Genomic DNA, 16,080 nt, shown 5'->3' with positions numbered 1-16,080 from the left:
ATTTAATATTTCATGATCCTTCACTAAAATGAGCGAAATAATTGCAACATTCAAAGTAATTAAATATGAAATGACAGGGACTTTTCGGTGTTCGTTTCTTCTCCTATCACTACTATCTTCTTTGGCCTCAAATATCTCTAATATTAGCATTGGAATTCATAAATTCAAATATTGTATGATTTAAGGAACAAAAACATAATTTTTTGGATTTTTTTGTTGTTGTTCTTCTTTAAGGAAAATTATTGAATAATTGAACATCGAATATCATGCTGAAGTTGAAAATAAAAAGTATAGACAAAAAAAATTTTCTATAACAAAACAGAATTCGATTTATATCAAAATATTTGAGATTTAAATATAAAGAATATTTAAATGAAAAATAAAATTGATATTACAGGCTTACGTTAATGGAAATTTTTTTTTGGGATAGATGCGATTAATCTTTAAATAATTTAATTCAACTAATTATTCAAGGTTAATGCATTTTATAAAAAAAAATATTATTATTGTTTCTAATCTTTATTCAAACATAGTGACATTCAAAAATCCGGATGTTAAATGTTACTTCAATTCTTTTTCATTGAAATTTCGTATTAATTGTACATTTGTGATGGTAGAAAAAATTTATTCCATTTTAAATTTTAAAAATTATTTATAAATCAACTTTTATAGTATATTGATATAAGAATACATTTATAATACGTTTTATGCACATAAGTTTTCTATTTTTCAATCATTGCATTCATTTACGTAACAGCATTTCCTTCACAAATATAAAAATTCTTTCAAATTCTTAATTTATTATTACTGCTTCAGAGATGAATTCCATTTAAAAACACGTCATAATGAGTTTTAAATGTATCAAAGTCATCAGCTGTGTTTAATTCACAGACGCTCAATCCATTAATTTTAACTCTCAATTCGGATCTAACTTTTAATAACTAGTTAGACAAGTCATTATATCATTAGCTGTGTATTCAACAAGAATTTACAATAAAACGGAATATGTTAACATTTAGCTTTTCTATAATTACTCTCATTATTCTGCATTTACTCAAACCTGAACCAATGAAGAGGGTTATACTATGAGAGAGGAAATTATTTGGTGAATTAAATTTATCCGCTTTTGAAAGAGCTGAGAGCCATATTTATTGTTTTTGAAACAAATGACTGAATTCAGATAATCTTGCACTCTTTAATCTTTACTCTTGTTTGTACCAATATTTCATGTGGTATTAATTTAATTTCATGACTTTACTTTCAATTATTTATTATTTTGAAGTTTATTTGTAATTTAGTTGGAGCTTGGGACTATAAGAAACTTTTTACAATCAAATCTTTTTATGTGTTATTTTTTTCTTTATTTTGCGGATACGAAGTAGAAAGAAAGAATTGTAAACATCAAAAAATTCTGACTAAATCGAATCTTCATGTTTCTTCAACGAATTCATCTGTGGCATTAGATCTCTCTGTCTTTCTGTCTACGAACACGACAATTCAAAATCGATTTGATCTAGACGAATGAAATTAGATGTATTGCATCTAAACCAAATTTGTAGATTTCTTTTACAAAATTTTAAACAAAATGCATTAGACAAAGTCTGCTTATCTGCTTTTCGATCACAAATGATCCGATAACTGCATAACCTAAAAAGCTAGATAGATAAAATTTGGTGCAAAGACCTAGTGCCCGAAACTTGGAATTTTATAAAATTTTGAAAGAGTTGATCGTCTGTTGGACAATACTTCCTCATGCATGCAATTTTAATTATATAACATCGTAATGCTTTAAATAAATGAAGTTTATCATGTGATTTTATTACAACTGTAATTCAGTAGAAATCTGGATCAAACGATAGGAGCAAAGCATCCAAAATACAAACTCTCATGATAGATTTAGTAGAACTACAAGAGTCACTCTAATGATCTATATTTCGTAACTAATACTCTCCAATACCAAGGAAGGCATTTTCAGCTTTATCCAAAGCCAACAGTTTTGTACTAGAGTAAGAGAACCTTCACTAGGAAATATACTAGAAAGTTTCGGAGAGATCATTACCACATAGTGAATTATAAAAACACATATATTTTTCAATTTTTGATAGTTATCAGTTTTGTTCTATTAGCATAAGAGACTTGATGCTAATATATCAAGGTTTATTCCAAATCTAATTTTGATAACTCGGGTAATGTTGTTAATATAAAAAACAAAGGGTATTTAATGCTATGTACTCCCTTGGTCTTGGTCTATTCCACCGGTTTGCCCAAAAGGGTTTAAGACCTTGAAGCTCGTTGGGGAGAATGTACTCCTTTTAAGTTTTTGAGAGAATAATTTATTTCACTCTAGAATTTTATTTCTCCTCAGTTATGATTGGAAGACTTAAAATTTCTGTCATACTCTGTACTAAATATCATTTCTTCAGTTTTGTATTTACATAAAACACGATCAGAGTTACTATATGAAAATAAGAACAGCCTATCTGAATGCTAAGGAAATATGAATTTCTTCATCCACGGAAAAGAGTTTGGGGGTAATTCAATTCTGAAAATTAGTCTTGAATATTTTTTGCCATTATTTAAGGCAATACATCTTTTCTTTAATACGTATTTAATCTATTACTGCAAATAACCATTGACCATACTAGCGGCACCTACTGAGCTTCTCGTTAGAATTAAATTATTCTTCATCCACAGAAGAGAATTTTGGGGTAATTTAACTCGGAAGATTACTCTTGAATATTCTTTGACATTATTTAAGATAATACATCCATTCTTTAATAAATATTTAATCAAATGCCACACTTAAAAACTGACAATATTAGAAGCTCCTACTGAGTACCTCATTATCATCAAATTACTTATTTTGTTATTTATATGGAATTGAGTTTATTATGGAAGACAAGAATTGAGAATTCGTAGTGGTCCAAAATCCTTGTCTCTTTATGAAGCTAAAATGACATATAATCAGTAATTTTACATATAATATTATGCTGCAAGTTGTTTATGAAAATTTAATTTATAAAATCACTGAGATGTATAAACATAGCTATAACAAATTGTATATTTATGAAAAAAATAAATGATATAAAGTCCTATAATTATTTTTTCGATGCTGTTTATTCCCATACTTTCATACATAAGTTCCATCTATTTTTGTGAAAGGAATCCTTAATTTCGCTCATAATTCTGGCATTATTTTAATTAAAAATCCTGATTAAAATAAGTAAAGTTTATAATCCAAAAAATAAAAGAATGAGAATGCATGTATTGAAAGCGAAAATAAATATAACATATTATCATCTACTACAGATGTATGAAATGTCAGTGATAGTTTCTATTGCATCGGTCAAATCCAGATTATTTAAAAGAAAGCAGCAAATTCTTTATTAATTAAAACGAGGAATATATCTGTCTTAAACATTGTTTTGAAATAAAAATATTTTAATTTTGTACCTATGAAAACCTTTCATATATAAATGCATTTAAACTTAAACCACCAATTCAAAATAAATAAAAAAAAAATAATTCAAAAACGTAGATGGCTTTCAAAAATAGATGGCTTTTTAGAAATAGATGGCTTTTTAAAAAAGTAGATAGCTTCAAAAATTCAAAAATAATTGTTTTTTTTTAAATTTAAATATTTATCTAATAAAAAAGCGTGCATGTAGATAAAAGATTATATTGTTATAATGTTTGAAATTACAGAAAAAAAATCCATTAAACCGCATGCCATCAAAATCGTTTAGATATTAGATATCTTAAAGGTAATTTATTTTTTTAAAAAAGATAAAATAAATACATGTAAAAAATAGCAAGTATAATTCATGGAAAGTAAATTAAAATTTGGAACAGAAACATAAATAAGGGATTAAAATAGGAATTAAATTAATGTTTCATATCAGAAATATCATAATTTGAATATTTGACATTTTTACAATATATAAAATATGCTCTCTACTTTACTAGATCTATTTATTCAGCCTTATCCCTTCTTATGTCTAAAAAATGCACTTTATTTACTAAAAAAATATTGTTTTATAATACACCAACAAAACTAAGCGACTAAAAACTTTGCCATGTATGGATTTCGAGTTGATTAACAATTCCTTATTTAACCTGCAAAAATAATCTCTAATAGCCTGTTGTCGTTTATTTAGAATTGAAGAAAGCCATTTCAGTGTTAAAGATTTATTTGTCAGGAAATAGCTCTATTGCTCTATTGCGAAAGCTGAATTAGGAAAATGTGATTATTTAAAAAATATCATATATCGTTAATTATTAAACATCTTATTTACTTCACGATAACTGTATTTGTATAACATAATCCAAATAAGAAATGCATGATTTAAAATTTTAAATTAAAATATTTTTATTTGTGATAAATATGAAACTTTTATTCTTGATATTAATTTAATCTTTGACAGCAATATAAAAATAAACTTCTCATAACGTTTGGATAGTACCAAATCCCTAAAATAATACTTATTAATTGCTTTTTATAATTCTTTAATCTGTTATGCCCAATTTGTTTTCACAATTATTTTATTTCAATGGAATTAAATTTAAATTTGCTAGCAAAAATACTTCCATTGACATCGTTAGGTTTTTTTCCGTTTCCATACACTCGTCAGGTCTAGTGGAAAACCACTGTTCCCAAAGTGCTTTCCTATGCATGTATTCAGTCTGTCATTTTGTTTTCAACATAATGTCAAACATTTTGAAAGCATATACATCCCACCATACTCGTTCTTTTCCCAACAGACGTCACGAAAAATGTTAAAAAGCACATTCGAGCCAGCATTTTTCTTGTCATTTTTTTAAAATGTTTCCAGTGTTCTGCACTCGCAAAATCACATTTGCTTCACCACTGATCCAGAAATGAGATGCAACTGCTTCTGAGAAAAAACTTTCTGAATACTCCATGACGTACATTCATTTCAGAAATATAAATCTTGATTTGTGCTTTCGTCATTAGGTTCCTTGAGATAAAAATGCCGTTTCTTTGTGAAGTTCAAATGAAACAGAAGAAAGATTTTTCTTGTTTTATTTTTTTCTTACCCCCCCCCCGCCGCAGCTTACATTTTGAGTTATTCTATAGATCGATATATTTATTTTGATTTATGTGTCGAAGCAAAAAAGGAATCGGGAATTGAACTGGGTTTCTTGCTTTTCTCGATCATAAATCCCGTTATTTCAGTTTTTGTTCGTCGAAGAAAGGAAAAGCTTATTATTGAAAAAGGGTATGCAGGGTCGTGTGATGGGTTCGACTGAAGCATGAAGTCTTTGAAAATAAATATTGATTAATGCATAGGCAGTTTTATTAAAATGAGTATCGATAAACAGACGAAGAGTTTTGTTTCCGTATGTTTATAAGAGCAATGAAGTCTTTTACATTGTAGCTTTTCATTTATTTTGATTTGCTTCGTTCTTGCAAAGATAGAATTATATATCTGACTTTTCATTCACTTCCCAATGTGTTAGAATTCTGTAATTCAGTGCAATTCTGGTTTTCCGATAGCATTTCAGTATCTTATGATTTTATTTCCAGTGTTTAATTCAGCTTTTCCGATAAAATTGCAATTCGTTATTATTTTTATAGGGCTTAATCAAGATTTAGGGATTTTTTTTCTAAATATTTTAATTGAATATTGATTTCGTATCAAAAAGATGGTTATTCTTTTCACAGAATATCTTAAAAAATTTATAAAAATTAATTAACAGATATAATAAAAATGAATAATAATGACAGAAACGATAAAAAAAATCTTCCCTATTAATGTGTCAGAAATAAAGAAAAAAATAGTTTAAAATTTGATCTAGAGATCAAACCAAATATGTAAAATTATTTTTTATATTAAAAGATGTTGTAAAAGAAGTAAAAAGATGAAAAGAAAGTAACACGGTAAATAAATCAGGCCCAATTGATATCATATCTGTCAAAACATATAATTATTCACTTATAAAGTGCATTATAATACTAATTAAATTAATTCTAATTAAATTTCACTCCATTATAATACTAATTAATTCCATTCTGTATAGAATATTTATGTTATCTCAGGCTTTTATGATCTATACTTTTTCAGGTATTTTTTTATCATCCTTAATAAGTGATAATACGACTTTCAGCTTTTATTTTATAAAGCGAATAAATTATCGTTATTCTAAAACCTTTTATGGATTTTTTTTTCATTATTAATTTCAGATCACTAAATTTGGAAATGAAAAACATGTTTTCATCTATTTTTTTTAATGAAATATAATTATATACTTTCTCTTACATACTTTTCTTATAGATTCAGAATTTACCTTTTAATTTTGGATGATAAATATGCTACAAAAAATATGATATGTTATCAAAATGCCAGTAAGAATTAATTTAAACCGAGTGATTGATATCGATGTTCTAAAACGCACTCGATTTTTGCATTGGATCATGGTTACATTTAACCCTCATGAAGTATGATAAAAATAAGAAATTCACAAGGGGAAAATAAGAAACAGCCTCTTATCTTACCATGATTTAAAAATAAAGAAAATATTCTTGTTTTACCTTTGCAATCCCCATTTTGGATTTAAAATCAATTTTAAGATTTTATTTTCAGAACGAATTGAGGCCATTTTTTTTTTATGGTCGCCCTAAATTCGGCATCTGAACTATATATACCTTTAAAGCTAAATTCATGTTCAAATTTCTTCATTAAAGAAAAAAAAAACCTTGAAAAGATTATATTTTTGATGAATTTAAAGGATGAAACTCAAATAAATATAAAATATTCAATGTAATTAGATACAAATGGAATTTAAAGTCCAGGGTTATTTGAAAAGTTATAAAGACTTCACCAAGAAATAATGTCTTGTTAAGAAATATATAAAGTGTTTGTTAGTACAAAGAAAATAGGGGTCAATGGATTCAATGAATTGTTTAATTTGCATTCATGTTTCAAAATCCATCAAACCGCTGCTAATTTTTTTTTTCTCATCTTATAATTTAAGAAAAAACAGAAGGAAAGGAAATTTTTTTTTTCTCTAGAAAGTATAATAATTTTTGCAAAATTTTAGGTAAATCAATTATCTATTTGAACTGCGTATATGGAACAGAGTAACAGGATAAGTTTTATTAGCTCTTTCAAAACCGATTTCAGCATTTCATAATATAACATCAGATGATGACATCAAAGGAACATTTCTGAAAGCCAAGGGTAGATCCCTATTCTTTTTCTGCCAAATGCAATAAGGAGATTGTGTTAAATATATCCATTCACTTACATCAGAGTCTAATGCAATGCCAATAATGGAATATAATGTAATATATTTGCTCGTAAATATGTATTTAATCGTTTTATCATTAAATAATTGATTGAAACTCTGGCTTTCATGTTTGATGAAACTGGGAAAAGAGAAGAAATATAAATTTAGATTAATTAGTTATACTGATCATGATACATTTTCTTAAAATATTTTGATTTTCAAGATTACTTAGCTAATTATGAAATGTTTGCAATATTCGGTTTTGTAAATTTGCTTAATTTATTAATTCTAAAGTAGCCTGTTTAGAGTTCTAAAACTTCAAATCCAATTGTTCTATAAGGAATTCATACAGAAAAAATAATGTTTTTTTTTTGTTTTTTTTTTTTTTAATTATCAATAAATATTCTTTTTGCTTTAGACACAGATGTCTAAAAGCTATTAATTCAAATGTGAAAAAAACAGCGAATTGATACATAAATCCAATTACTTCAACCACTAAAAAAATAGTGTTAAAGCATTAAAAAAATTGTTATAATACATATATCTCTGATAATGTTATGAATAAAATAAATTCTCACTTCTAATTTAATTTCAAGAATTTCAAGAGATTAAGTATTGAGTTAAATGCAAATGAAGCTATTAAATTGTATAATATAATATAAATATTTTATATCATCAGCATTAAAGGATATTTTATTTAACATATACTTCCATAGGTCATTATAAATGTAATTTACAGAATAAAGTTCTACAAGTTCATATTCAATGAAAGTTCGTTTGTTTTTCAAAATCAGTGTTATAGATTGATCAAAATAAATGTTTTTCAGTTCAGAGAATATTTATATGAATTATACATCTATATAAAAAATCATATGTTCAAATTATTATTTAAAGATAAGAGGTTTATAGTTTAGTTTAGTTATATTAACGTCCCGTTGTAAAGCAACACTACGGCTATTTTGTGACGTACCTCATAATTTTGAACCGCAGTCAGATGACAGCACGACAACTGAGCTGGCACCCCCTTCTCCACACCACACCAGCGAGAGGATGCCCTCACACTACAGTTCTTTGGTTGAAACGGGTCTCGAACCTAAAACCCTAATGCTCACAAGCCGAGACCTTACCACCAGACCACAGCGGCAGTTTGAAGACAGGAGAAGAAGACGTTGTAACTTTTGTTAAGTAGAAAGGAAAAATGTCATTGAAGGGACAAATGTCAAATTGTGATAAATATCGAGCAGTTTAGAGATGGGCCGACCAGCCTACACTTTAAAAGGTCAAAATAATTAGACAGCAGAAGTCTTACCAGTTTTAGGTTTCAGAAACAAATCATTTTGCTAGATTGGTACAGGCATCATAGTGCCATGGAATATAACATTCTAATGTTTGCAACCTGCAAAGAAATTCGTAGGACACAACAAACATGAAATCTCCAAAAAAATAACACTGAAAGCCTCCATTGTATAAAATGGTATCATTTAAAAATTGCCTTGACTTATATTATTTATTAGCATTGGCAGTTTGCCGTTAAAATGTAATAGTGTTTGTTGTATAAAGTGCATGAAGCGGTACTTTTCCGTTTCCGAGAGTTGTAAAAAAATCGCCAAACTGTAAATCATAATCATTTCGTATTACATAATCATTATTCATTACGTATACATTTCGGAGGGCATCAAGTCTCATATTAATAAGAAGAATCATCAAATATGAATTCATATGTATTTATAATAAGACCACATTTTCTGATGTCAACGATTAAATGGTTCGTACATAAAACAGGATCTGTTTTGTGGCCTTTTCGTTGCTTAGGGCAGTTTTTGATTTGCCAATCATAAATGCAAAACGCAGTCAAGTTATGAAAAAATAAAAAAAGTATAGAATGCAAATAATGCAATGATTATCAGATATTCCATTTGATCATAAAATTTAGCTGTGATTGCAAGAAAAACTTAGCAAAGATTATTTTTCAGCATTTATCAATTTGAAAGCCTTATGGAATTAGCTGTCGTAATTAAACTGAAGAATATTTTATTTTTATAAAGTACAAGAAGAAAAATATGAATAGAAGAACTTTTAGAAAACAATACAAGTTAATTAAGTATAGTATGCTAATATTACCATAAAGAAAATAACTTTTTAAATTTTATTGTTGTTTTCAGACTAAGTTAATGTTTAAAAAAAAATAGAATTTGTGATTTACTTCAACCGTTAATATGATTCAAGTATGAAGAAAAATGGAAGCAATATTTTGAAGAAACTTTTTAGCTTTTATTCATAAGAAAAGAAATCTAAACTCCATCAATTTTCGCATTTAATAAGTTCTTAGTCCGTTTGATAAACCTAGAGGGATAATATTTAATCAATTAGATATCTTATTATTAGAAGAATTTTAGATGCCTTTCTATATACTTTTAAATGCGAAGTATTAGTGTACGTTTCAAAATACCTCGATATCTAATTTTGGCAAACATGAACTCCTCCGAGACATTTTACAATGGTAGATTATACGTGTGAAATTCATGCTTGTCTTACAATAGAAGAATAAAATTGATGTAAACAAAACATATTTATTCTTTGAAGCTTTTAGAGAGGCTCTTTATTGAAATTTGATTTGTTAGGAGATAATTCCCTTTATAGCATTAAAATCGAAAACACTTTCTCCATGCTTTTAGGAAATGATTTTGCAATTTTGAGCTAAAGAAAGACGACGGAAATAAATGCATCAAATATTAAATTATTTACACACTTCAATCCTGTTTACGATTTTCTTCTCTCATGCATCGCTTAGTTCAACAAATTTCAAGCTAACTAAATTCATAGAATGCCAAACAGATATTTTCCCTTTAAGAATTGATAAAATATTTAAAATGTCAAATAAAGTGATTAAAAACTTCCGTTTATTTTGAAACTAGAAATATTCAATATCATTGTGTTGACTGATAAAGTATTAGACTTCGTATATATATATTCCAGAATAGTGGGTTCCATAGGAGGTCCCAGAACTCGGCGACAAACTTGGCGACCATTTGGCGACTTGGCGACAAATTTGGCGAGTTTTGGCGCCAAAATAGATTAAACCCGAAACATCGAGAATTTTCCCGAACCGTCCAGTACTAACCGAGTTACGCCTCGAACGTTCCTGATTGGTTGAGAGGCTTCTAGCAGTGCCTCCTGAGACCTATAAAAGGAAGCACCCGCAGCTGTCGGGCATTGGTGAATCGAGTTGCGAACCAGTGGAGTCGAAGTCGGAACCGACGCTAAAGAACTGGCTGTCCAGAGATAAGCGTAGCAGCGACGGAGTGAAGCTAATGCTGAACTAAGCTGTGTGCTACTGTATGTAGTAGAGTTTTGTATGCTGTTGTATGCTGCACGTCTCGGCTGAAGATAATCGTCTTCTGTGCTGTATATAGTTGTCGTCTTTGTGCTGTCCTGTGTGTCTTCGTGTAAATAAACGTCGTTGTTTTATTTTCTACTGCCGCCTGCAGAGTGAGCGTTCTTCACACCATATAACCCCCACTATCGAAACGAACCCCGGAAATTTCGTAACAATATATATATATATATATATATATATATATATATATATAAAGATTCGAGGGTTATTATTTTCCACAGCAGGAAGTTACATATATTAGAAATACTTTCTTACATTCGTTTTTTCCATTTTTCTTGGTCCCTATTATTTACACTACTCTGCACTGGCCATGGCTGAGGGATAAAAAAAAAACTTAAATATATTCTTGGAATTACGAAACATAAAAATTATTTACGAACTCCTTAATTATACCCGTAAATCATATTTTCCACAAGCACAGACAATAGTCAAGATGTTTTTTTTTTTTTTTTTTTTTACTTACCATCATTTAAAACAATCCGATTTATCGAAATCAATGATTGCTAAACATTTTGATCAATTTTATCCGTATATCGTCTTTAATTGCTCAGTCAATTAATATTTTAAACTTCAAACACTGAGCTCTGACTAGTTTAGAAATCTTACTCTTACACCATTTTTTTTTTTCATAGTGCAATGGTCTTTTTTTTTTTTTTTTTTTTTTTTTTTTTTATTCTTCTAACTTAAATTTTGAATTAGAGTTATATTCCAGGTAACTCTATATTCTACAGAATGGAATTGTTCTTGGACTAAATTGGTGTCATTAAAAATATTTTTTTTTTTACTTAAAAAAAAGTGGAAATATTATTATTGTGCTTGGGTAATTTCAGAAGTTATAGGGGAAAATATTACATATTCGCTTACATCTAATTAAATAATTCTCAATTTTTTTTTTAAATCATTGCAAATTTTCATCATTCAAAATACAATTGTGTCATATTTGTACATTGAAAGCCACACAGTTTGATCTGTAGATTAACGCACACAACACACTCACATGAACATTCTTCTTTTATTATTGTGGAATAAATTGTATAACATATTTCAATTCCAAATATATAATGTGATAACTAAAATGTATTAATTATTATCTTTCCAGGTAAATGTGGACTGGGAACTAAGTGACACGTTGTGCGACTTTTATATCGCTGTTGATGTGACTTGTAGCACTGCTTCTATCTTTAATTTAGTTGCTATAAGTATCGACAGGTAATTTTTTTTTGATGCTAAACATTTTTCTTATATTTATATGAATTTATTCCTTTATATATTATATGGCTGACTCAAATAGAGATATTATTGTGTAATGCTTTTCATTGATGTTAAATAATATACAAATAAATGAAATATTATTAAGAATATTTAAACTTAAACAATTATGTTTTCGTATTTCGGACATACATTCATTGATAGAAATTTTGTTGTAAAATATTAATATTTTAATCCCAGTTTATACATTATTAAAAAAAATACAAAATGAACCATCATATCCACCATACGATTTCCACATCTCTCCTTGAAAATCGAAGATCTTCGTCCCTATACGATATTTTTAACTCTATTTTTGATTCGTAGGGTATTGGCGGGAAATTCACTGAGCGTATAATGCTGCGCCATCTATATGTTTTCAATTAAACTATAAGTTGCCAATTTTTTTTTTAATGTAATAATCATATATCAGTGCCTTGTTCTCCACAAAATGTCTTATATAAGTCGCCATGAACATGCATTAAAGAATATTTATAATGAATAAGAGAAAAAATTTAAATAACATCATATTCAATAGAGTCGATATTTCGTAAGTTCTTGTTTTCGAATCAAAGCATGAAAGAAGGCCGAAGGCATATGCATTAATGCTCTAGCTAGATGTTCCTACATTTGGAAACCATTAAAACTTATTTAAAATAAGCTTGGATTTTAAAAAAATGTAGTAACTCTTTTGAGATTTTTCATCAAATTCTTGGATCTTTAATAATACTATTAATTTTTATTAAATGTTTTGATATTTGTTAACATAACAAAAAATAGGTTTCTTTCAAGATTATTCTTGTTCTTTTAAGAATACACGGTATTTTTTAAAAATATTTGAATAATAAAAATATATTATTTTATTTTCATTTCTACACCATATCAAATTATAGCTTCTTATTTACTATCTTATTATCTTCTCCAATGGGTCAATTTTCCAAAATAAAATATTTTCTCAAATTTTTAAATTATTTTGCTATTACAATGAATATTGTCAATTCTCAGATTTTATCATCACTATAAATAAAGTTAAATAAATAAACTTATTGATGTTAGTTTATTTGTATCCAGTGAATTTTTAAGCATAAGGCATTACGAACATCTTACATACAATAAATTATGTAAAATAACTTGGAAAAAAAGCGCCAAAGCAAATATAGTTTGGTCTCGTGGTATTTCTATATTATGACATGTTTTGCTTTTTCTCTGGTTCTGACGTAGAATGGAAAGAATCAGGTAGACATATATAGTTCATGCCAGATTGCTTGCGGAATCCAGGAGATCTAGAAAAAGTTAATCAAGAGGATTATCAAAATCAAGATGATACCCAAAATATTAATATACAAAACTTCATAACTCGGTCAGATCTAATCTCAGAAGAAATAAATTTTGTTGGTATTATCTTTACTATTATTAAAATGTTTGTGTGCTATTTCACTGGATACAGTTCTTAAGATTTAAGAATTATATACAATTCAGACTTCATAATTTTTTCAGATTTACATTTATTGACTAAAATAAAGTAAAATATTATTTCTACCCTTTCAATCCTTTTAAAAGCAAAAAAAAAAAAAAAAAAAAAAAAACCCGATGAATCAGAGAAATTGTATAAATTGAGATTGAGATATTGCATGAATTATATATATATATATATATATATATATATATATATATATATATATATATCACATTCAACTTCAATGTTGAAAGACCCAATATTCTGTACTCTTATTTAAAAAAAGAAAAGTTTGGTTTCAACAAAAATTTTTGTATTTCTTGAAATTTAATCAAATTCGTTTCAATTTAAAATTAAAATTTTAAAGGAGTGTCAGGAAATTAGTCAGAAATATAGTACTATAGAAAGAGTAGCCTAAGGCTTCTTTAATATCATATGTTTTCAATGACTATTTAAACTATTATTAAAACTATTTTACTGAAAAAGTTACAAATAGACCAATTTATATAAAATATGTAATTAAAAATTTCAAAGGATATTATTCCCAGCAATGCACGTGGTAACAAAAGGGTATAGATTATATAAAAATGACCTTAAAGTCTAACAATCTTTGTTTCCTTATTTGGAAGAATATATGCAAAATCAAACTCGATAGTTAAATACTAATTAAAATATACCCTTCCTGATGATTGAATCATTATAAAATGATGTTTTGATATTCTGATGTTATGATGTTATATGATTTGTTATATGATTTATAATAAAATATGGCCTTGAATAGCATTCAATTGTAGATTACCATGTCTGGAAGGATAGAGTTAATGTATCACACATTGCTTAAATAACTAATTGAAGCACCAAATTATACTGTACACTGAATCGTTATAAAACATTATATTATGTTCTTTTACCGTTATCCACTAATCATTATATTATTCTCACTCATTAATCAGTTATAACTCGGAAATTATCTGGATATTCTGTATCAATCTAGCTCCAAAAATTTTAAATATGCTGAAAACCATTATTTTTTTTCTTTGAAATGTTAACGAACTAGATATTAAATTCACAATTACCAAAATTACATCAAATACAAAAAACTAACTTTTTACGTACTGTCAATAATTAGGAAGAAAATGCAATATTAACAGATTTTTTTCTTTGGAATTTGATCTGATACGTTATTGTGCGACTACAGATATCATCTTAAACAAAATTAACCTACTTATTTGTTAATCTCACTTTAAATATTTTACAATTTTTTTTTCCTATAATAATCCATGCACTAAAAATTGTTCTTAATTATTTTTCATGTATCTTTCTTTGATAAATTTTATTTTCTTCACTAACTTTCAAAGTTTCTTTAACTTTGTTTTATCTTGAATTCATTTTTATAAATGAAACTCACAGTATTTTCTCATTCCCGTAAATATAAACTTCCCTCACATTTATTACGCAATTGTTAAAATACGCCGAATCATCTTACTTCTAGTGAAATCATTTAATGCATCTAATGACCTTTTTCGAGTCAATGACATATCTTTGCTTCCATGAAATTACTTCCTCCTAGTGTTCGCTTTCAGATGTTGCTTCACAAAATTCTTGTTTTAGTTAACTATTCAAAAGATATCTGAGGTTTCTTGATTGCAAACGCTGAAGAGCCCATGCCGGAAACATAACTCTTAAGAATCCTCTTCAAATCGAAGAATGCGGTTCTATTCTATTCTTAGAAATATTTCCCAAATAAAGTTCTCTATTATTAGGGCTCTTGGCTATGATATTTAGAATTATGATTTACTTTTAAGACTGTAATGAGAGCACAAGTACTATTTCCATACAAAGTAACATCAAAGTTATTAAAGCATTTTAGTGAGAACACAATTACTACATTTGCAATTTAGAATAACTTATCAGTTTTCTAAAAATATATATCCAAGATATATCCAAATATATCCAATATTTGATATTTCCATGAAATTGTGACATGTTTCATATTAAGAATGTTTGAACAAGCTTGATTGATGTATGTAATGATTCTTCACTTTCATGGTCTCCGGCTTATTTGCCCACTTTTAAACTCTCAAAATCCATTACAAAAAGAATTCAAGATTTCGCCAAGAGGGCTGCTTTCTCGGGAATGACTATTTTTAGATAAATATGTTAATATCTCCAAAATAATGAGTTTACTTGACGGTTTTCATATTAGGTCTAGATTGCTGAGACCCAGTGGCCAATCACCGAATTTTGACCGTTTGCTTTTTTTGGCGTTTTATTGCGCGAAAATAAACAGACAAATACTAGTAATTTTTTTTTCTTTAAAAATATGACGTTGTCGTTAGTTGTTCAAAAATCATATATTATATCGTGCATTGTTTAAAATGTAATACCATCTAGTGGTTTGTCCATCATACAAATAGTCTTAATTTGATCATGGCCTCCAACATTAAGAAAAAGTAATATTTCAAATTTCGTTTACGCAATAAACGTGAAGTATTTTGATTAGTTATCTATCCTTGTTAAGTGCCGAAATTAAATGTGGAATAAAATTGGATAAATGAATGCTGTAGTTAATACTATGGGAAGTGCTCTGTCAAGGAATATTTTTACGATATATACTTCAGAAAAGCAAACCACTGGCAGGACCAGACTATCACTGGTGGCATATGCAAAGGTATGAACTTTCTGATTAAATAAAAAAATGATGAGGTTGATGCAATGATTATAATTA

At 27.5% G+C, this 16,080-nt stretch overlaps 1 protein-coding gene across 1 annotated transcript in view; it reads left to right on the top strand.

Moving 5' to 3' along the window:
- Positions 1-16,080, top strand: part of LOC129969213 (dopamine D2-like receptor) — a 101,421-nt gene that overhangs the window by 68,110 nt on the left and 17,231 nt on the right. The window contains exon 2 of the mRNA XM_056083665.1: positions 11,748-11,857. Coding sequence (XP_055939640.1) covers positions 11,748-11,857 — 110 coding nt within the window. The remainder of the gene's footprint in view (positions 1-11,747; positions 11,858-16,080) is intronic.

This window comes from Argiope bruennichi, chromosome 5, assembly GCF_947563725.1.
Source record: "Argiope bruennichi chromosome 5, qqArgBrue1.1, whole genome shotgun sequence".
NCBI classification, from domain to species: Eukaryota; Metazoa; Arthropoda; class Arachnida; order Araneae; family Araneidae; genus Argiope; species Argiope bruennichi.
The sequence above is the reverse complement of the archived record's forward strand: the minus strand, read 5'-3'. Positions and strand labels throughout refer to the sequence as shown.